The sequence below is a fragment of the Antechinus flavipes genome, chromosome 2, assembly GCF_016432865.1.
Source record: "Antechinus flavipes isolate AdamAnt ecotype Samford, QLD, Australia chromosome 2, AdamAnt_v2, whole genome shotgun sequence".
Lineage (NCBI taxonomy): Eukaryota > Metazoa > Chordata > Mammalia > Dasyuromorphia > Dasyuridae > Antechinus > Antechinus flavipes.
Window position 1 is genome coordinate 10805739 of NC_067399.1, and position 21853 is coordinate 10827591.

Sequence of the window (21853 nt, forward strand, 5' to 3'; positions counted from 1 at the left end):
AAATAAAGGATCAGATATGGATGATCAGTATTTGTGTTAAGGGAGGATCATGGTCCCAGAGCAAGCCGGAAGGGACATCAGGTCATCTAGCTTAACCTTCTCCTTTTACAGAAGTCGGAGGTGCTCAGATCTCATTCTGAGATGTTTGGGAGGGCACATGACCAAGAAATAGCAGAACCATATTGGAATTCAGGCGACCCCAAATTCAGCACACTCAGCAGAAGTGATTCCTAAAGTCCCCCTCCCCTCAACTCCACCGGCCTCCCGCTTTAACCTCTGGGGTACCTGGGGAGAAGCCCGGAGGTAGATGAAGCCGTCCTGGAAGATGTTTTTGCTAAACTCCTGGAGAAGGAAGGAATGCCAATTCTGATAGACAGCCCACTCGACATCGTTTAGGAAGCGATTTTCAAAGAGATTCTTGGCAAAGATGTACCTGGGTGGGATGAGAGGGGGGGACGGTGGGGAAAAGCAGGAAGAAAAACCAATCAGGAGGCAAAAGAGGGGCAATAATATCACCCACCTCCCAGGGTTATTATAAAGATCCAAGGAGAATATTTGCAAAGCACTGGGAAAACCTGGAAGCACCACGTATAAATGCAATTATCATCATCATCACTTTTATTAGGTTTTGCATCCCAGTCTCCCATTCCTTATCCAGTGTGCAGAGTCTTCCCCCCAGACAAGGCTCCCTCGGTTTGATATTAACCAACTCCTAAAACTGTCAGCAAATAAAGGCCAATTCAATTGTGCAAACACTTAATCAGTATCTATTGAATTCAAGGCTCTGGGTCAGAGGCTAGAGATGGGATAATTAGGAGAACTGCAGAGCAGTTGTTTAGTCAAGTCAGACTCTAAGTGACTACCCCTGTGAGCCTTTTTCTTGGCAAAGATACTGGAGTGGATTGTCACTTCCTTCTCCCGTGTACCCCTGTTTTACAGAAGAGGAACCGAGGCAAATAGCCCCTAAGTATCTGAGACTGGATTTGAACTGACTCTAGATACTGTGTCCTATGCGCTGCATTATTTAGTTGCCACCAAAAGAAGACTAAAAATGATATTTATATAACATGGCAAAGTCTTCAAAACATTGCACATACTCTTTGCTAGAGCCATCAGCCCCCTTGCTACTCTTCAAGCAAGATTTTCCCTCTCTCAACTGGCTGTCCCCTGTGCCTGCTGGCTTCCCCCGAGTCCCAGCTAACGTCCCACCTTCTCCAGGAAGCCTTCCCTCATTCCCTTTAATACTTGTGCTTTCCCTCTGGCGATTATTGCTCATCATTTCATTTATCCAGTCAATGGCTCATTGATAGTCTGCATGACAACTTTTCCCACTGTATCACCAAATGGTGTCAGTCACACAGTAGAGAGACCTTCAGAAATGTTTACTGACCGACCACTGACTTCGATACTCAGTACAATCCCCACAAGAAGCCTTTCCTGCTTTCCCTCCAGCTGCTAACCCTCTTTCCCTCCTGTATATTTATTTTGCACCTACCCATAAATACATGCATATGTTGCTCCCCTAAGAGAATATAAGCTCAAGGAGGACAGGTTTTCCTTTTTTTTTTTTTTTCTATATTGTCAGTACTTAGCACAGATGGGCTCAATAAACGCTTGAAACTGAAATATCTTATTTCACTTGTAATAACGCCCAAGATGTTGAAAAAAGAAGACTCTGAATGCTACTTTTAAGGAGCTTACAATGGAAGAGGAAGAGGAAGACACTCAAATAACTAGGACTTGAAAGAAAGGACTTAATAGAAAGGAAGGCAAAAAGCAGCAAAAGGCCAACTGGGACGCAGCTGGGAGCCCAGGGAAGACTTCAAGGAATGGAGAGTATCAATGAAACAATGAACCCCTCCCCCTCCCCCTTCAACTAAAAGCAGCCCAAGGAAGTTCAGAAGAGGCCCTTCCTCCCTTGCCTTCCCCTCTCCCTCCCTGTCCTCCCTTGGGCAGGGGGGGAGGGGAGTGCAATTAGATCACATTTAATTTACTTTAAAAAAAACAAACAAACAACTAACAAACCACTATGTAATAGAGTTCCATTTCCATATAATAAACAAACACTAAGATACATTAAAAAACTCCCTGCAGGTAGAAGTCCCCGTGTCTGGCCTGGAAATAAGTTAAGAATTCCAAGGAATAGAGTTGGGGATAGGAAGGGTAATTCTATTCCAGGCTCAGGGGAACTGCATCAGCAAAGACAGGAAGAGCAGGGAAGACAGGACAAAGCCAACAAGCAAAGCAGCGCCCAGTTAGTCGGAAATGAAGATTGTGTGAAAGTGACTGAGAAAAGTCAGTGGGAGAGCGGCAGGCTCAGGCAAGTGGACTGGAGTGGCTAAGCCACGGGGAGTGACATCATTAGGCTGGGTCTCAGGTGTGAAGGCTGGAAGGAAGAGGGGCAGATTGGAAGCAAGGAGACCAATTAGGAGGCTATTACAGGGGGGGGGGGGGGGAGGGAAGATGAGGGCTTAAACAAAGATGGCTACAGAGCAAGCAGAGACAAGGGGTCGGGTGCAAAGAATTCTGCCAAGGTGCGATGGGCAGAATGTGGCAAATGACTGGAAGCTGGGGTTGGGAGTAGCTATGGGAGAAAAACTTCAAAACTAATGAACTTTAAAGATACTGCGGCCATCCACAGAAATAGAAAAGTTTGCAGGCTGGAGGAAGGGGAGATGGATACATGTGAATGAAAAAGCATTATTAGGTATTCGATATTTTCCAAGTATTTGTGTTATGAGTTGGTATAATACAGATACAAAAACAAGCCAGAGGGAGTCCTGGGTTTCGGGGAACCTTCATTTCTAGGTAAAACACACAGCAATCATACAATCAATAATAGCCCTTTTCTATATGGCAGTCACACCGCTAGGTTGGAAATGGAAAGCAAGGCAAAAACAGACCTTGCCCTCAGGAAGCTCTTATTCTAAAGAGGGAGAACACAGTACAGAAGAAAACAGAAGATAAGACAGAAACACAGAAACGTAAGATAAGATAAACACAGATTAAATAGAAGGCAACTTTGGAGGGGGAGGGTGGCGAAGGTTGGGGGGGGGGGGATATGCAGTGGCCTGGGAGGACTGTTTTGTAGCAGGAAGACAAGTGGTGATGAATGGATCCAAAGAGCAATCGATGAGGAGCCAGGGACTCAAAATGCTGAGTGGGTTGTGCTAGTGGGCACATCCAGATGGCAGAGGGAAAAAAAAAAAAAAAAAAACAGGACCAGAATTCTGAGGGGTCTGAGATAGAAGATACCGATTTGGGAGGCATTTGTGTTCAATTGAAGCCTTGGGGGTGGATGGGATTGATAAAGAGTGGAGAGATAAGAAAGAGCTGAAGAAAGAGACATCCGCATTTGAGAAGAGTCCTCCATACAGACAAAGGACAGTCCCAAGGGGAGGAGAACTAGAACGGAACAATGCCATGGAAACTCGGGGGAGGGGAAGGCATCCAGGAGGAGGAGAGGCTCCAAGAGAGGAAGTACAGATTTAGAAACTGAGGCAAGACAGGCTAAGTGATGGCCATTTGAAGCCTGAAACAAGGTTCAGTCAGAATTCTTCTCTCAAGGAGATGATAGGCAAATAATAATAATAATAATAATAAAAACTTGTCTCCTTGGATGCTACCCTAAACCTGGTGCAGGTTCTCATCATCTGCCACTTGGATTACTGCAATAGCCTTGATGGGGGAGGGGTTCTCCCTGCTTCACTCTGCCCCCATTATCATCCATCCTCTACTCAGTGATTAAATTGATCTTCCAAAAGTGCAGGTTTGATCATGTGGTCATGATCATCATGAATCATCTAAACTTCAGTGGCTCCCTATTATCTCTAGAATCAAAAATATCCTGGCAATCAAAGCCCTTTACAAGCTGATCCCTTCTTATATTCCAGGTCTGTTTACTTTCCTACAGGCACCCCAAATCCAGTGACGGTGTCTTTACACCCTCTACTTCATTTTTCATTGGCTCTCCTCCATGTCTGAAACTCTCCTTCCTCATCTCCATTTCCCTGCATCCCTAGTTTTGTCAGGTCCTACCTTCTGCAAGAAGCCCTTTTGTAAGCCTTGAGAACAGGGTCTTCTCACCCCCTTCATCCCCTCCCCCAACACTTTTTGTTGTTGTTGTTAACACCAATGCTTACTACGGTGCCTGTGCTAGGTGCTTAATAAATGCTTACTTGCCTTAAAATGTTTAGGGTAGTAGACAATGCAGAGCTGGAGGCAAGACCTGCTGATAGTGAAAGTGGGGAGACCTTTGAAAAAAGATAAGATTTGGAAGCAGCTTTTAAAATTCTGCTATCCAGAGGGGAAAGACATCTTAGAGACTATACAACCCAACTTGCTCATTTTCTGACTAAGGAAACTGAGGCTCCCAGTGACTTGCCTAAAGTCACACTCACAGCAAATAGCCAGGGATTAGAACCCATGTTTTAGGTCTTCAGAGCTAGCTCTCCCAGTATTATGGGGACATGGATGGAGACTCTCTATGTGATATTGTAATGCGGGAGAAATTGAGCAAGATAGAGATTAGAGAGTATTTAATAATTTTTTAAATGGAGAGATATACTGGGATCAAATGGAGATTATCGTCTCCAAGAATCCAGCAAACAACCAGAGTTCTCAATGACATATATACACGTGGCTCAGATGCAGAGGGTAGACTGAGGCAGGGGCAGAGTCAGGGTAGTGAGAGCGGGAACGGGATTCTGATGGGGAGGGGTGAGCCTCTGAAGAGGGGATGATGTAATCAGGGGAAGGCAGCCCGGACACGAGGAGAGGCATCTTGATAAGATGGTATCTGATATTCTAATAGCTTGGGATGGGGAGAGGCATTCTGATGTTCCATCAAGTATTCTGATAAAGAGGGAGGGGAGGTTTTGCAGAACTGAGAAGCAGGGAAACCGAGTCAGGATAATTAGGGAAACTGAGTCAGGACAATAAGAGAACTGTGACATAACCTATGAAGAAAACGATCGACCAGTATCTGAATGTTCACTTCCCCTGGCTTTCAGATGTCCCCATCTCAACCATGATATGGCCCAGTCTATTATATTCTTCATGTAGGATACCCCATCTCCCAAATCCTCGCCTTAGCCCAGAGAAACTGAATTTCAGGCCGGTGCCCGAAGGCCCAATGACAGCACAAGCCTGCAGTTGGAAAATGGAGTCTCCCTGATTGACGGGGGACCATAAGATCAGATCAGATGGGTTGGCCCAGAGACTTCTTGAACTCCCTTCCCAGCCACGTGTGCCTCTCCCAATCTCCAGCTTCCTTCCGCAATCTGATCAAGGAGCACGTTCTCCATTAGGCCTCTGTGAGGCTCCCAGCTGCTAGCCGTCCCCCTCTCCAAATTAGCTTGAAATTGGTTCGGGGATGGATCTGTATTTGGACGTGTTCTCTCCCAGAGGAGGTAAACTCCCTAGAGACAGGTTCTCAAGGCTATGGCCAGTGCCTAGGAGAGTGTTTGGCACACAGCAGCTGCTTAATAAGTGCACACTGATTGATTGGTTGAGACAGGTGATAGGAGTTAGCCAAGGGATAGAAAGGGGATATTCAAGGATAGAAATGCAAACATTATTGATATATAGATTATGAGGTCAAGATTGGATGAGAACAAAAGTCGGGCAGAACCACAGTTGAGAAAATAGGACCTAAAGAAATGATGAAGGCAAGAAGAGGTTCATCAGAGGAAGGGAGTGGCAGGGTTGGGTGGGGGGGGGGGGTAGGGAGGGAAAAAGAGAGAGACACAGAGACAGAGAGAGGAGAGAGAGAAGGAGAGGAAAGAGAGAATAAAGAGAGGGAGAAGAGAAAGAATAAAGAGAGGGAGAAAGAGAAGAAAGAGAGAGGGAGAAAGAAAGGGAGAGAGAAGAAAGACACACACACAGAGGAGGAAACTGCAGAAACAGAGACAGAGACAGAGAGAGACTATGAAAGCATAGTAATATAGTGGATAGACCATTGGACATGGAGGCAGGAGAATTCCCATCCTGTCTTAGTTGTAAGTTTTTTGGATAAATCACTTGTTTAGTGGTTTTTCAATCGTTTCTAACTTTTGGTGACCCTTTTCAGGGTGTTCTTTGCAAAGACACTCGGGGTAGTTTGCCAATTTTTTTTCCAGCTTATTTTACAGATAAGGAAACTGAGGCAAATAGGATGAAGTGACTTGCCCAAGGTCACTCAGCTAGTAAGGTCACATTTGAACTCAGGAAGAGGAGTCTTCCTGCCTTTAGGTGAGGCGCTCTAACCACCAGGGCACCTGCCTTCCAGGGGGAAAAATCACTCTGCCTCCCTGAACCACAGGGAGGTGGTTGTATATGTGCAAAATGAGGGAATTTGCCTCAGTAGTTTTGCAGGTCAAGTGCAGCTTTAATTCTCCTATCCTAGAGCATCAGCTGGGTACATGGTAGACAGGCAGGTGGATCCCTGATCATTTATTAAGAACTTGTTCTACTTTTTTAAGAGTATAAATTATGGGAAGGGTCGCAACCTGTGCTGGTAACAGCCTTTTCCTCACCAGGGAATTCTCCGTTCTAATGAAATTAAAGATCATTTTTCATTTTTCACCTTGTGCCAGTCAGTCCCAGGGCTAAGCAAAGTGAATGGAAAGAAAAAGTGAAACCAGCATTTGCCCTCAAGGAGCTTCCATTCCAATGAATAAACACAAACAGAAGGAGACAGCCTTTTAAGGAACAGGTGAAAGATAACCTTTGGCTGGGAGGGGATTCTCAGCCAGCCACGGAGGATCCTAGAGACCTCCCTGTCTCAGGAGCCCCGGTCTGCAGGAAACCAGAAGCTGAGTGTCAGCTGGGTGGGGGAGGGGGGAAGCTGGTTTAGGAGTCTTCAGGGCTTTAGGAAATTCAACCCTCCATGGCCTAGGCAAACCTGCCCCATCTTGAATAGCAGTCAGAGTCTCAGTGCTTTAGAAGGGCCCAGACCCAGTTGTCCTTGGAGCTGGGAAACACACCCTCATGTTTTGTGCACTGCCCCAGGAACTGACTCTGCAAATCCTCCCCCCCCACCAAAAAAAAAAAAAGTATGTTTCCAATGTATCACTTCCTCCACTTTACAGAAGTCTCCAGACCCAACTGAAGGAAGTAGGGGCAGAATTGAAAACTCGCCCCTTTCCCCCAGCTAAACAAACAACATTTGGCAAATAGAAACCAGGGCTTCAGAAAGGATCAGGTTATCTCATCAGGCCCGCATACAAGCTTAATTCCTCCCCACCACCCAAGCCACAAGATGCAATTGAAATCCTAAACAATGAGGCTTGTTTATAGACTCTAGTTCCTAAGGCAACACTCGATTGCATTTGTCAACCCCGGGCTAACCCCCAATCAGACAGGCCTTCAATTATCCAAGACTCCCAGCAAGTTTTGCTGGAAGCTTTTCTGTCCCGGCCTCGGCTTCCCTGGGAGTCAAAAGGAGCAGCGCACCGACCCTTCCCTCAGCATGTTATAAGGATTAAGGATTTAGGATTCAGTACAGAAGCCATTTCTTCACTGGCCCTTCCCCCACTTCACCCCCCATTAGAAACTCTCCAGATTACTAGCTTTGGTGGGGAGGGGGAGGTCAGGATCACATCTAAATGACCTTTCCAGGCTCAGGATTCTACGTTAGAGCAGAGTTGCATTTCTTGGAGGAAGGCAGTGGCCCGCTGGAGCAAGCACTTCAAGTTTGCCAATGCTTCAAGAGGGCCAAGAACTAGGGAGCTAGGAAAAGCTAGAGTGTGGAAGGGAGCCCAGGGTCTGGATTTAGGAGTGTAATGCTCTCTCGCTTCTCCTTCGGAGCTTGCAAGCAGTCCCTCCCACAAAGGTTTTTGGTAAGGAAATAGCAGAAGGGGGAAGGTAACCTGAAGAACTTAAAGGGAGGGCACCCCGCCCCCAACCTCCCTTCCTCCAACAGAAAGAGGCCATGGTGGTCCCAGGGAGCAGGCAAGTCCAGCTGCCGACCTCCATCTATAGTGGAAGCCATTTGGGATTCATCAATCCACCCTTTCCTAGCAGAGTCTCTTATTACTGGCTACAATTTCTTCTTCGTCAAAGTATCCATATTAATGGGATCCCTCAGACCAGACTATCCAAAGTTTCTATTAGAGTATCCAAGGAGGGCTCTTGGGCTTGATACTTTATCATCCAAGTATCCATAGATAGCTCTGTTACACTCTTAAGTTATCTGGCCTATTTTATCTGCTAAAATTAAAACAGTAGCACTATCACAATAGAAACTGTAGTAACAGATATTAGCCACAGTGTCTACCAGCCACTGTTGGAGACAATATCCAAAAGGTCTTCGGGGGAAAAAAATTGACCCACAAAAGCCTTAAAGTGTGGCCAAGGGGCAACTAGAAGTGGATAGAGCCCCAAAGTCCTGAATTCAAATTCGACCCAAAACACTTGCTAGCTGGGGGGAGGGGAAGGGGGGGGTAAGTCACTTAGCCTCAATTGTTTCATCAAGTAAATAAATAAACAAACAGAGAAATAGGGAAGGGCCAAGGACTAAAAGTCTTTATCTTGGGCTGTACTTATAAGGGGCTCATGGGGGAGGGAGCAAAGATTCCCATCTAGATCACTTCTAGAGTTTTCCAGGGAATCTTCTCCAGATGCAGAAGCCTTTCCTGGGTTCCCCTAGATTATAGAGATGTCTTTTGGTGGGTGGATCTTGGCGGGGGAGAGAGGGGAGGTAGAGGAAGGTGAATGAAAAGAATAAGAGAATGTGTCTGGGTACTCCACAAGCACCACCTCGAAGGCCAAGGAGCAGAAGCTTTCCTGGGCATTGTCCCGCGCTCTGGCGATGAATGACTGAGATCTGGCCCAGGAGGGGCCCTGCTCAAGCTCGTGCCATCGGAAGGAGGGGAAATGGGCCACCGGCACAAAGAGCGCCCGGCTTCACATTTTCCTTTCTAATAACTTGCAGAAGCCTAGGGCCGACCAGTAAGTTTCCCATCAGCGCAGCCAGAACATCCCCTGGATGGGCTGCATCCGCCCCAGCTCTCCTCTGCTCCCATGCTCTCCAAATTGTTTAACCACATGTTGGAAGCATACTCGAGTCTGGCCTCTGTGCCAGGGTCATCAATTCTCCCGCCTCTCTCCTTCGGGGGCCTGAGAGGACTAGCTCTGTGGGAACAGATGGGCCGCCTTCCCAGGCAGGGAATCTGCAGTACAAACGCTTTTTAAAGTCCCTCTCCTGTGGGCAGGCTCACATGCCCTTTCCCTCACTTGTCATTCCAGACCGCAGATCCCTGGAAGGTCTGGGGAAAAAAAAAAATCCTGGTCCTAGCGCGGGGGCGGGGAAGGGGAAAGAGCATAGATTGTGATCTGAAAGGATCTTTAGAGATTGTATAATCCAATCTCATTTGATTGCCCCTGAAGTCCAGGGGGAAGAGGAGGGACTTGCTCAAGTCTTTCATAGAAAGAAAACTGGGTCATCTGACTCTAATTTCACTATTCTTTCCACTATCTGACTCAAATTATCATAGGATTCTGGCCTCAGAGACCAACGAGTCAGGCCCCTAATTCTGCTAAGATTCGGTCATTTTCATATCTGACTCTATAACCCTTTTAGTATTTTCTTGACAAATAAGGTCTTCCTTCCCCAGCTCATTTTTATAGATGAGGAAACTGAGGCAAACATGATTAAATGACGGTCATCTGAAGCTTAGAAAGCAGAACTTTGGGGAAGAAAGGTCGTTCTGATTCCAGCCTTGCCACTTAGCTTCCCACTCATTTTACAGATATGGAAACTGAGGTCCTGGGAAGGGGCATGACTTAGTCAGTGGCAGAATGGGATTCTTACTCCTAAGCTACAGATACAACCTTACTGACCTGTCATAAAACTAAGTTATGTTTTTAAAAACTTTAAAAAAAATCTCTACCTTCTATTAAATAATGAGTCTGTAACAGAGGCTATCTAGTCTCTTCCAGCTCTCCAATTACTCAATTCTATAGTCCCTTCCTCCAAAGCATATGGGGCTGGGGGGAGGGGAGCCAATGCTAATGAGAGAGCAGTCACCAATCCCAGCCCGAGCTCAGCTGGAGCTAGCTGCCTTTTTCTAGAAGGAGAGAAGATTCTAATCACTGCCCAGGAGAGCTGAGGCCCTTCGCCCGTTTCTGTGACACTCACATGGCCTTTCTGACACTCAGAGGGGATTCTGGGGGATATCTCCTGACTAGAGCACTGACTTTCCTGCGAACTTTAATCCATTTTCATTGTAGTGTTATCTTTTTGTTTTCCTTAAAATCCCAGGAAAGTTTTTTATCGGGGTTGTTATCATGGATTCAAATTCAGACCAAGACTTGAGCAATGTAACCTTGGGCAGTTATTAGTGTTACCTTTTCCCGGTGACCTCACTATTTCCCCTAATTATTCTCGTTCTATTTATTATGGCTTCCCTCATCTATGTACTTGTTATACCCCTTGTGTCCCACTCCGCCACTCCAATGGAAGCTCCTTGTAAGGATTGAGCCATTCACAGTCTGAATCCCAAGCACCCGGCCCAGTGTCCAGGATACAGTAGGCGTTTAATAATAAATACTTGTTGCTGGATGGACGAGTCACTTTGGTTTTCTGGGTCTCGGTTTCCTCACCTGGAAAATCCAGATAATTAGCCTCAGACTGCCTCCCTGTGGGACGGAGGTCGGGCAAGCTTTTCTCCTTGTAAAGCTTGGTGAGAAGTCAGCGGAGGGAGGGAACCCTCCTCACCTTCCGTTCTAGGCCAAGGCCATGGCTACAGGGCAGCTACCCAAGCCTGGACCGATGGCTCCCCCCTCCAGAGGGTCTCCTGCAGGGGGCCCGCCACACCATTAATCATGTTTAAAAGGCTCCAAGCGGGGCTGGCAGTCTAGACGCCAGACACTTTCTCGCAAAGACCAGCGCGGAATCCTGCGCCAAAAGGGACAGGACCCAAGCTTCTCAGTTTACAACAAGCAGACCCTGAAAAGTCATTAAAGCAGATTTGCTGGTTTTCTGGGAGAGAAGCTCATTTCGCCTCAGCAGGAGAGGGCTGCTGACTTATAGATTCTTCCCATCTATGAGACTTCGTGCCTAGGGGACAGTGGCGAGAGTCCGCTGGATCTCTTGGGGTCCTGCAAAGGCCCGGCTTCAAATTCTGGCCCCTACACTTACTAGATTTGTGATTACAGGCTAGGAGGTTCATGTCTCTAAGCCTCAATTTTCCACATCTGTAAAATGGACCTGAGAATACTTACAGAACCTCTCTCCCTGATTTGGTATAAAGTGTTTTACAAACCTTAAAACCCTTGATAAATATCTGTTATTATTATTATTACTCCCGTTACAGAATTTAGAGCCGAAGGAGACAAGCTCACAGGTTTAAAGATGTGCTTGTTGATTCATTGATGGGGTCTCGGGGTGTTCATCTATAAAAGGAAGAGTTTGGGTTGGATGACCTCAGATCTCCCCCAGCTCTAAGACTCCGTTAGCATCGGCCTGGCAGCAGACCGTGTGTTTGTCTGCTGTCTTTGGACCAGCCAAATTTAGAGTTTTCCAGGATCAGGCTGGTCTCTGGCAATGGATTCTTCCTCTAGAGGAGTTGCAATCTGCATCAGTGGAGGGAGATTTGACATGGATGAAATCAGAGGCGGGTAAAATATTGGAGGACACGTAAAGCGACAGAAAGAACCTGGTCTCTAGTGGAACACAAAGCCCTAGATTGTGAGGCTGCTCCATCACTGCCACAGACTGGGATGGTCTGGGTCCAGGCTGGGAATCCTAGAAATAACTTCTGGCTTTCTAATTGACAAAAGATCCCCCCCCGAAGAGCAAATGCAAAGGCTTCCTCCTGGACCCCGGCCTGGGACAATGACTACCATTGGAGCAATCCACCTTGGCTACATGGAGGCCAAGAAAGAAAATGGGATGGGGATTAGGGGAGGAGGAGGGGAGGGCAGGGAGTGGAGGAAACTGCCAACAATGTTGCACTGTTTAGACAATGGCAGCTAGGAGGGATTTTGGAGATCATCTGACACTGTGTAGGAGGAAAGCCCAGAAAAGAGAATGGAGGGCCTGGCTATTGTATATTTGCCCCCTAAGAGTCATTTGAGTTTGTGGGGGAAACAAACCAGAACAATGGGGGTCAAAGGAGCAAAGCGGGAGGTCCAGCATTCAGGACTGCCTCTGTCCCCATCAGCCATCGCTGTTGCTTCTGATCTCCAGCAAAAGGAAAGGCCTTGGCTAATCGTCTAGATCCCTTCTAGCTTGAAATCAATGATTTTCTAGAAATGGATCAAACCTTTCCAAAGCTCATCTCATTAAGGTGAACTCTTTCTCCATCATCAAATCTATACAGGGATGTCTCTGTTTTTGTTGAGTCAAGAGTTGGAGCTACTGGCTGTATAAGTATGGGTAAATCACAGCCTCAGTTTCCCCATAATAATCGCACCACTTCTGGAGTTGCTGTGGGAGAAGTAGATGGGTATCCTCACAGTGTCTTCCAAGTACAAGGATTTATTCCCAGTAAACTCTACTTTTTGAAGGTGGGGACTATATTTTTTGAACTGGGCCCCAGGAAAAGATACAAGATTTTGAAGGAGAAAATAAAGGATTTGGACTGGGAGGAGAGAAGGTCTCCACGGGAGAAGGGAGGCAGACTCACACAGCCTGGAGCCAAGCAAACCACCAGGGCTGCTGGCCTGAGCATCTTACCTGTCACTGTACACTGACCGCTCGAAGATTTGTACCGGCTCTTGGGCCTGCATGAGGTTCTCTGGGTAGGGGGCCAGCTGCGATCGTAGCCGACTCAGGAAGGAAAACATCTGGAAGGTGTAGGACCACCGTGAGGGCTGCTGGTACATCATATCCAGCAAATTCCCCACACTCTGGGGAGGGCCAGCCTGGGGGGAGGAGGGGGAGAGGGAATGGAAGGAGGAGGGAAGTTAATGTCACATGATGTATTTTCCTCAGAAGCCCATCTGAAAATCAATGGGAACAATTACAAAATGATCATCTCCTAGGAAAGAAGCAGTCCCCAAGGGAAAGGCTACGTGGGCTCCAGATAACACAGTAATTGTCTTTGATGAGTGAGACCCCATAGCTTTTTGCCCAGGAGGAATCTTTACCTTTTAGGAGTCTGGCAATACTGGGATGGGCTGCCCCAGGAGGGAGGCTCAAGCTTCCGCCACACAGAGGCCTCCATGCAGAGGCTGTTTGAACACTAGTCCCGGATTTCCTCCAGGGGATTCTATTTTAGAATACAGCTCCCCAGAGGGAAAAGGACCCATATGTACAAGTGTTTGCAGCAGCTCTTGTTGTGATGGAGAATTGGAAAATGAGTAGGTGCCCATCCATGAGGGAATGGCTGAATAAGTGATGGTATATGAAAGTAATGGAATATTATTGTTCTATAAGAAATGATGAACAGAATGCAGCTCACCTTGGCATTGGATCCCCTCAATCTGACTCTAACCTGCCTTTCCAGACTCCCCCAGACTTACTCCAGCGGAAAAGGCACTAGACTTGGAGTCAGGAAGGTCTGACTTCCAATCTTGCCTCAGACACTCACTAGCTGTGTGACCCTGGGCAAGACAGTCAATCTCTCTAGGTAGTGTTTCTGCCAAGAAAACCCTAAATGGAGTCATGAAGAATTGGATACAACTGAACAAACATCGAAGCAACAGTTTGGCTGGAGTAAGTGAGGCGCCATGATTTTTAGTGAGTCTAGAAAAGCAGGCTGGAACCTCATTGTGAAGGACTTGAATAAACAGCAGAAAATTGTAGTTTAACTTAGAGGCAACAGGAAGCCTCTTTGACTTCTTAAGTGGGAGAGTTACAGGGTCAGTTTTGCATTTTAGAAGTATCGATTTGGCATCTGTGTAGAAAGGGGTAATGGGAAAGCACAGAGGCAAGGAGACCAATCAAGAAGTCTCTCCTTCAGGAAAGAGGCAAGAATAATATGAACACGGTACGGTATCGGATGTGAGCAGAAAAAAAGGGAGGGATGGGAGGGATGTCATGAAGACAGAAAAACTGACAAGGAACTGGATGTGGCGTTGAGGGAGCAGAAAGACGTAAGGATGACCTTTAGCCTGAGAATCTGGGTAAGGACTCAACAGATGAAAACAGCCAAATAAGAAGGGAAGGACATATGGATAAGAATAAGGAGTTCTCCATTAGATAGTGAGTTTGAGATGGACAATGTCCAATAGGCCATTGGTGGTGTGAGCTCAAAAGAAGCACTAGGACTGGACATGTGGTTCTGGGTCATCTGTATGAAGATGATAATTTTGCAAAAGAAGCAATAGATTTAAAATGTCTTCAAACCATAAACTTTGCAGAAAGTGATTACTGTTTGGTAGTGGTGGTGATGGTGACGCTATGACTGAACCACAGGAGCTGATGAGATCACAAAGACAAAATGCAGAGAGAAAAGGGTTCAGGGCAGAGACTTTGGGGTTACCTAGGGTAAGGAGGCTCTACTTGGATGATGAACCAAAAAAGAGCCTGAGGAGAACGCAGAAGGAGAACCAAGTGACAAGAAAACCCAGAGAAGAGAGAATCTCCAAAAAGGGAGGGTGCTCCATGTGTCAGATGTGTAGAAGAGGATGGAGAGAGACGCAGCAAGCTTGGCAATTTAGAACCTCGGTTATTGTAGAATGGTCAGTTTGATGAGAACAATCCAGATTGTAAGGGTTTAAGAAATAAAAGAAGTGGAGGCAATGAGTAAAGATGGATGTTTTTTTCCTAGGAACAAAAAAAGTAGGAGAATTATAGGGCAGAGCCAAGTGAGAAGTTTGTTTGTTTTTAAGAATGGGAGAAACTTCAGAATAATTTTAACAAGCAGGTAAAAACCCATTAAATAGGGAAATGGAGGTGAAGGAACATAAGAGTAGGCTGCCAAGAGACAGAGAGGACGGGCTCAAAGACTCTAACATTCAAAACCCTCTCCAGTCTGATCTCAATTTTTCTTTCCAGCCTTATCACTACTGTTTTTTATATCGGCTCTTTAACAACAACAAGACTAATCTAATTGTCATTTTCCTCCTCACATTGGTGGTATTTTTCATATAAGTGTCACATAGGGACATGAGCTTTGGCAAGAAGCCTCACGCCTATCAGACTGGCTAATAGAACAGAAAAGGAAAATGACAAATTTTGTTGAAGATGTGGGAAAACTGGGACACTAATGTACTATGGTTGGAGTTGTGGACTGATCCAATAATTCTGAAGAGCAATTATTTTTTTTTCCAGACTCCCCCAAAAGACAATAAAATCATGCATACTCTTTGATCCAGTAGTGTCATTACTAGGCCTGCATCCCAAAGAGATCATTAAAAAAAAGGAAAAAGGCTTACAAGTACAAAAATATTTATAGCACTTCTTTTTGTGGTGGCAAAGAATGAGTAATTGAGGGGACACTCAGCATTTGGAGAAAGGCTGAGCACACGCATACTCTTTGATCCAGCAATGCCATTCCTAGGTCTGTATTCCAAAGGGACCATAAAAAAGGGAAGAGGATCTTCATGCACCAAAAATATGTATAGCAGCTCTTTGTGCCGTGGTTGACTTTGATAGAGTTAGCTCTTCTCACTACTATGATGATCTAAGACAATTCCAAAAGACCCAGGATGGAAAATGTTACTTACATCCAGAGAAAGAACTATGGAGTCTGAATCAAAGCAGACTATTTCCACTTGATTTATTTATTGGTAGTTTTTACCTTTTGTTCTGTTGATTCTTTTACAACATGACTAATAGGGAAATATATTTCATATGATTGCAGATATCCTATTGCTATAATCTATATCAAATAGCTTACCATTTTAGGAAGAGGGGTGGAAAGAGAAGAAGGGAGAAAATTTGCAACTCAAAATTTTATTTTAAAATGAGTGTTATTGGGGCAGCTAGGTGGGTGCAGTGGATAGAGCAACAGCCCTGAAATCAGGAATCAATCTGGCCTCAGACTTTCTAACTGTGTGACCCTGGGCAAGTCACTTACCCCCATTTGCCTCAGGGGGAAAAAAAGAGTGTTATTATATACAGCACAGCAAGATTATATGATGATCAATTGTGACAGACATGGCTCTTTTCAACAGAGAGTGATTCAGCCAGTTCCAATGATCTTGTGATGGAGAGAGCCATCTGCACCCAGACAGAGGACTGTGGGAACTGAGTATGGATCACAACAAAATATTTTCAGTCTTTTGCTGTCATTTGCTTGTATTTTGTTCTCATTTTTTTTTCTTTTTGATATGATTTTTCTCACGCATCATGATAATTGTGGAAATTATGTATAAAAGAATTACACATGTTTAACATCTATTGGATTATTTACCATTTAGGAAGGCAGGGAGGGAAAGGAGGGAGAAAAAATTTGGAATACAGGTTTTGCAAGAGTGAACATTGAAAGTTATCTATACATATGTTTTGAAAATAAAAAGCATTAATAATTAAAAAAATAAATAAAAATAAATGTTAAAAATTTTTTTACATGTAATTGGGAAAAATAAAATACTATTTGAAAAAAAAAGGGTGACCTCTTCACCAGACTGGAGCAAAGCAGCAGAGAACAAGGGATGATCTTAGAGATTTGGAGTTAAAAGGAAGAGGGTGAGAGTTCTGAGATAGATTTTTATTTTCCCAGTAAAATATGAGGCAATGTTTTGCTCAGAGGGATAGGGCAGAAGATGGTGTGGGAGGCTTCAGGAATAAAAAAAAAAAAAACTGCTTTGAATAGTTGCAATGGAGAATTCCTAAATTGGAGAAGAACAAAAGACTTCCCTGACCTGGAGACCCAGGTGAGATCCCATGACATAAAGTCTTGGATGTAGTGCAACTGCCTCCAGCGTGATTTAGCATCATAAAGGTATTGGTAAGAAGGTGGATGACAGAAATAAATCAACAAGGATTTATTTATTTATTAACAACCTGGTGAACTGGTTACCCATGGAGTCAAGGGCGGAATAGGAAGAAAATGAAAGCTGAGATAGCTTAGAAGTGAAATTGGCAGAGCAGGAGGAATGAGCCACAGAAAAGAGAATTAGGGGTGATCAGATAAAGGAATTCTAGAATTCGTGATCACAGAAATACAATCTCTCTGATACTGGTGAAATCAAGGCCATGACTGTCCCGATATGTGGCTGAAGTCCAAGGAAAGTGGAGGCAGCAATGGCAGAGTCTAGGAGGTGGGATGTGGAGAAAGGAGACATGTGTCTCCAGTGTGTGTGTGTGTGTGTGTGTGTGTGTGTGTGTGTGTGTGTGTTACACGCTGAGTTCTCTCTATGTCTCTGTCTCTTTGGGAGAGAGCAGGAATAAGAGACCTGCTTGTCTCCTGGACACCAGAACACAGGAGTGAGGGATGAAAAGAGTCTTAAAAAGAAGGAACTATTGTTAATGATCCAGTGACCAAAGGTTGGGTTGGCCGGGTCTTGGGAGCCTTCCCTCCAGCAGCCCCAGCTCTGCCTTCCTGCTCTAAGGGACAGGATCTGCTAGAGCACTTTTTGGCCGAGTTCTTTCATTTCCCAGGGAAGAAGGTCCATTTGGTGAGGTCTCCTCACTCTCAGGTGGGGGCTGCTAGGGTCTGGAGTCTGCACTTGAGGTCCATGGCTCAGTACAATTCAGCCAACAAATCTGTGCTTGGCTCGATAGTTAGGAGAGCTTTGGTTCCGCTGGGTTTAGATGATGGCACGGTGGCTGTACATGGACACAGGGGCTGTTGTGGCTCCCCAGCTCCTCAGAATCTGTCCTTCCCTCTCCATCTTCTCCTCTAGTCTCTCTTATCTCACTCTGAGTTCTTCCCCAGAGCTGCTGCTGTTCCACACCCCCACCAAACCCTACGCACTGCCCATTCTGCCAGTGCCGGTCCACAATCCCACTGCTCACTGCCCACAGGGCAGAGCCAGCCCAGTCTGCGCTCTCTCCACAAGCTCACTCTTGTTACTCCTTGAGTAATGAGCACTAAGCTCTAAGCCAGTGTTCAGGTGCCTTTTCTGTGAGTGTCTGATGAACTCAGCCTTCCTGGGCAACAGCCGCCCATTTGTCTGCTTTGGGGCACTCGCTCCAGTTCACTCGTCCATCTCTAGCCTTGGAGGTAAACTTCTTTTGGCAGTCTGGCGCTGGGTCTACTCTTTGGCTGCCTTCGGCTAAATCGACTGCTTCTCGAGGTCCCATACAAATGGAATGAACAGAAAAGCATTTCCTGAGCACTTACCACGTAGGAAGCATTGTGCCAAAAGGGGCCATATGAGAGTCGATAGGGCATGAGACTTCCAGCCAGGAAGATCTGGGTTCACCTGCGTGACTCTGAGAAAATCACCAAATGTCTCCATGACTCAGTAGCCTCATCGGTACAATGACGGAGCCAGGTCCCTTCCACCTCTTAAATCTATGATCCTATGAATCCAGAAGAATTGATGGTACCTATTCTAAGGGAGTTCACATCTTAATGGGGGACAACAATACATGTAGGAGGATTCAGCCCTGAGCAGTGTTACTCGTGGTTCAGTATCAGGGCAGATGGGAAGGCCATGTGAACTGTGAAGAGGTTGCTAGGAAAGGATTAGGGTCCCCAAGGTCAGGCAGAGGTGAGGTTGGGATAGGGAGTGAAAATCCAAGATCTGGTAGGAATTAGACAATGGAGGTTGGAATAGGAACAGAGCTCCTCAAGTTATTCCTATTGATCTTGTAGGAATCTAGTAGTGGGAAGGGAAGGTCTCCAATACTCCTGCATTTTGTCCCTATGCCTCCTAACACTGGAACTCAGCTTCTGCCTTTGCTCCCTGAGCTACAGATGGAGACCTTTATCCCCCTTCTACCCTGCCTCTAACCTCCCCCAATCTTCTCTGGTCTGGAATTAGACCTCCCTGGGCCACTGTCCATTGTCTTATTAGAACATAAGCTCCTCGAGGGCAGGAACTTTTTTATTTGTCTTTTCTGTAATTGTCAGATGGCACAGTGCTTGGCACATGGTAAATGATCAACAAATGCTTATTCATTCATTCATTCCAGAAGGCAGATGCTCATTCCTACTGGCCAACCAGTATGAGAATGTAGCTATAAGACAGGCTGGGCATTTGGATTTCTTTGAGAAAAGAATTAGAAAGTGCTGAATATTGAGCATCAAATAACATCACACAGAAAAGAAATCCATTGTTTGAATATAAAAGAAATGGCCATCTGAAATAGGTGAGGGATTTGAGTCTCCTGTCACCAGGCTGGTCCAAAAGCATCATTGGAATGATCTAGCCACCTGCTGGAGCCTGCACTCTGGCAAAAATAGAGCTGTTAGTAATGTTCTGACTTGGCTTGGGGAGAATTTAATTTTTCAAAAAGCCAAGGGCATTTCTGGACCCCCTCCCACCCAGCTCTGACCTAGGGCAGAGAATCACTCAGGTGACCCAATAGCACCACCCCATGGTAACCGAGGAATATACACTCTTGTTTAAGATGCCATGAGTCAGCATGGTAAAGATCCTCAACTCTCTTCCATCTACCCATCAAAAGCAGAGAAAAAGAATGGCAGGTTACCCTATCTAGTCCAAATTTACACAGAGAAAAAAATCAGAAACCAATTGAGGCAGGGAGAAGGGTCATCACAGGGAAATCTAGGTAAATAATCTTGAAGTCCAACTTTGGAAGAGGGGCCCCACCCCCTTATTATATGAATAAACTGAACAATAAACACAATAAGGAAATGCTCTGGACTAACAGAAGCTCAAGAGGTAAACAAAAAAGAAGAAAATTTCATAATAAGTTTAAGTGAAAAAAATCAGAAACCAATTGAAGTGGGGAGAAGGGTCACAAGAGAAAAATTTAGGTAAATGATTTTGAAGGGCACCAACTTTGGAAGAGGGGCCCCAACCCCTTATTATATGAATAAACCAAACAGTAAATACAATTAAGGAAATACTCTGGACCAACCGAAGCTCAAGAGGTAAATGAAGAAGAAAAGTAATTTCATAATAAGTTTAAGCAAAGTTTCAGAGGGAAAAAATGATCTGGCCACAAAGACTATAACCCTGACTCCCAACTCTCTAAGAAAAGCCAGAAGAAATGGAGCAAGAGCAGACTCATGAAGAGATGGCAGTATACTATGGCATGAGGAATCCAGATCTCCTATAAACACTCAAGTACAGCTCTCAAAATGGATCACAAGGAAAAATGATTTAAAAAATTAAAGGAGAAACAACTAGAATTCCCCAGTTCAATCCATGACCACACAGAAAGACTGCCAGAATCTTGAAGTCCAGAACAGGTTGAAAACAAAGTGAGCAGGGGAGGAGGAGGAATGGGACAAGAGGAAATAAGATCAGCCAAGAGCAGCCTTGTGTTTGTTCCAGATGCAGAGCATCATCACCATAATTAATGAAGCAGTACCGAGGCATCTCCATTTGAAGCACAGGAGACAGAACTTAAGACTGCTTACAAGTAACCTAGGAACCATGTGCCACACTGAACACTTCTGTCAGGAAGATCTGAATTCAAATTCACATTCTACTTCAGACACTTAGCTGATTAAACCCAGACAAGTCACTTAATTTCTGTCTTCTTCAGTTTTCTCATGGATAAAGTGGTTATAATTAATATAATGAATCCCTTGTTGTGAGGATGAGTTAACAGTAAAGTGCTTTGTAAACCTTAAAGCAGTTATAAAAATGTTATCTACTCTTACCTAATAGATTGTGAGATCAAGGAGTTTGACCTTTCTTAATATCCCCAGTACTTAGCAACAGTGCTTAGAGCAGAGTAGCTAACCCATCTTTAGAAGTCAAATTAATTTTTAATTTTTCTTCAAAAGCCTTTTATTGAATACAATTCGATTATAACATATAAATATATTGAATATGTTAATATAATAACATAATAATTATTATAATTATACAATGCATCAGGATTATAATTTAATATTTTATAATTTGTATATAATATATCACATATTATATAATAGTATGATTAGTAAGTAATATGTTCCATGCTTCTGCTTTTTCACATTTGTTAATGAGTTTTATTTTATATTTTGAATGCTCAGGACACCATCAATTTTTATAAAGGTGCTATGCCTAGCATGATAAATTCTATTGTGTTCTTGTTCAGCAATTTTCAGAGATCTACCATCAAATGATCTGACCACTTTTCTACAAAATTTTCTACAAAAATGAGACAATACAGCTAAACTTTTGGAACGCACTTAAAGATTTTCAATAAAAAAGAGAATGAACAAACTAATGTATTAATCAAACAATAATAATAAAAACCCTAAGAAATAAAAAAACCCTAACTGAATAACAAGTAAATTCTGGAAATCAGTGACGAGATTAATAAAAGTAAAATTTAAAACTTGAATTGCTAAATAAAACAAGGTTAAACTTTTTTAAAGTGTGATTTTATCATCTACAACTACTCTGAAGGACTTATGATGAAAACTTCTATCCATACCCAGAGCAGAAACTGATTGTGTCTCAATACAGATTGAAGCATTCTCTCTCTCCCTCTAACTGAATTTTTGAGGGTTTTTATTTTTATTAGGTGGAAGACCTATGTTTTCTTTCACAACTTGACTTTTTAATAGAAAGGTTTTGCATAACTTCACATGTGCTTTCTTAGTTGTGGGTAGGGATAAGAGAGAGAACCTAGAACTCAAAAAATTTAAAAACAAATGTAAAAAAGATTAGTCTGAATGTAACGGGGGCAAAAATATCAAATAAATTTTTTGGGGGAAATAAAGTCTGATTTTAAAATGAGAAAGAAAAATGAAATTGAATCAAAAATGAGAAAAAAAATCCCAAATAAAGTTAAATTAAGGAAAGTAAAAGAAATTATTTTTGTCTAATTATATGCCAACAAAAAATAAGTTCTAGATAACTTATTTGATTATAAAAATAAAAATTACCTAATTGTCAGAAT

General features: G+C 44.2%; 1 protein-coding gene across 1 annotated transcript in view; it reads right to left on the bottom strand.

Moving 5' to 3' along the window:
* Positions 1-21853, bottom strand: part of DGUOK (deoxyguanosine kinase) — a 46851-nt gene that overhangs the window by 7496 nt on the left and 17502 nt on the right. Inside the window, exons 3-4 of the mRNA XM_051974142.1 lie at positions 12662-12849; positions 286-433 (exon numbers count right to left, since the gene is read on the bottom strand). Coding sequence (XP_051830102.1) covers positions 286-433; positions 12662-12849 — 336 coding nt within the window. The remainder of the gene's footprint in view (positions 1-285; positions 434-12661; positions 12850-21853) is intronic.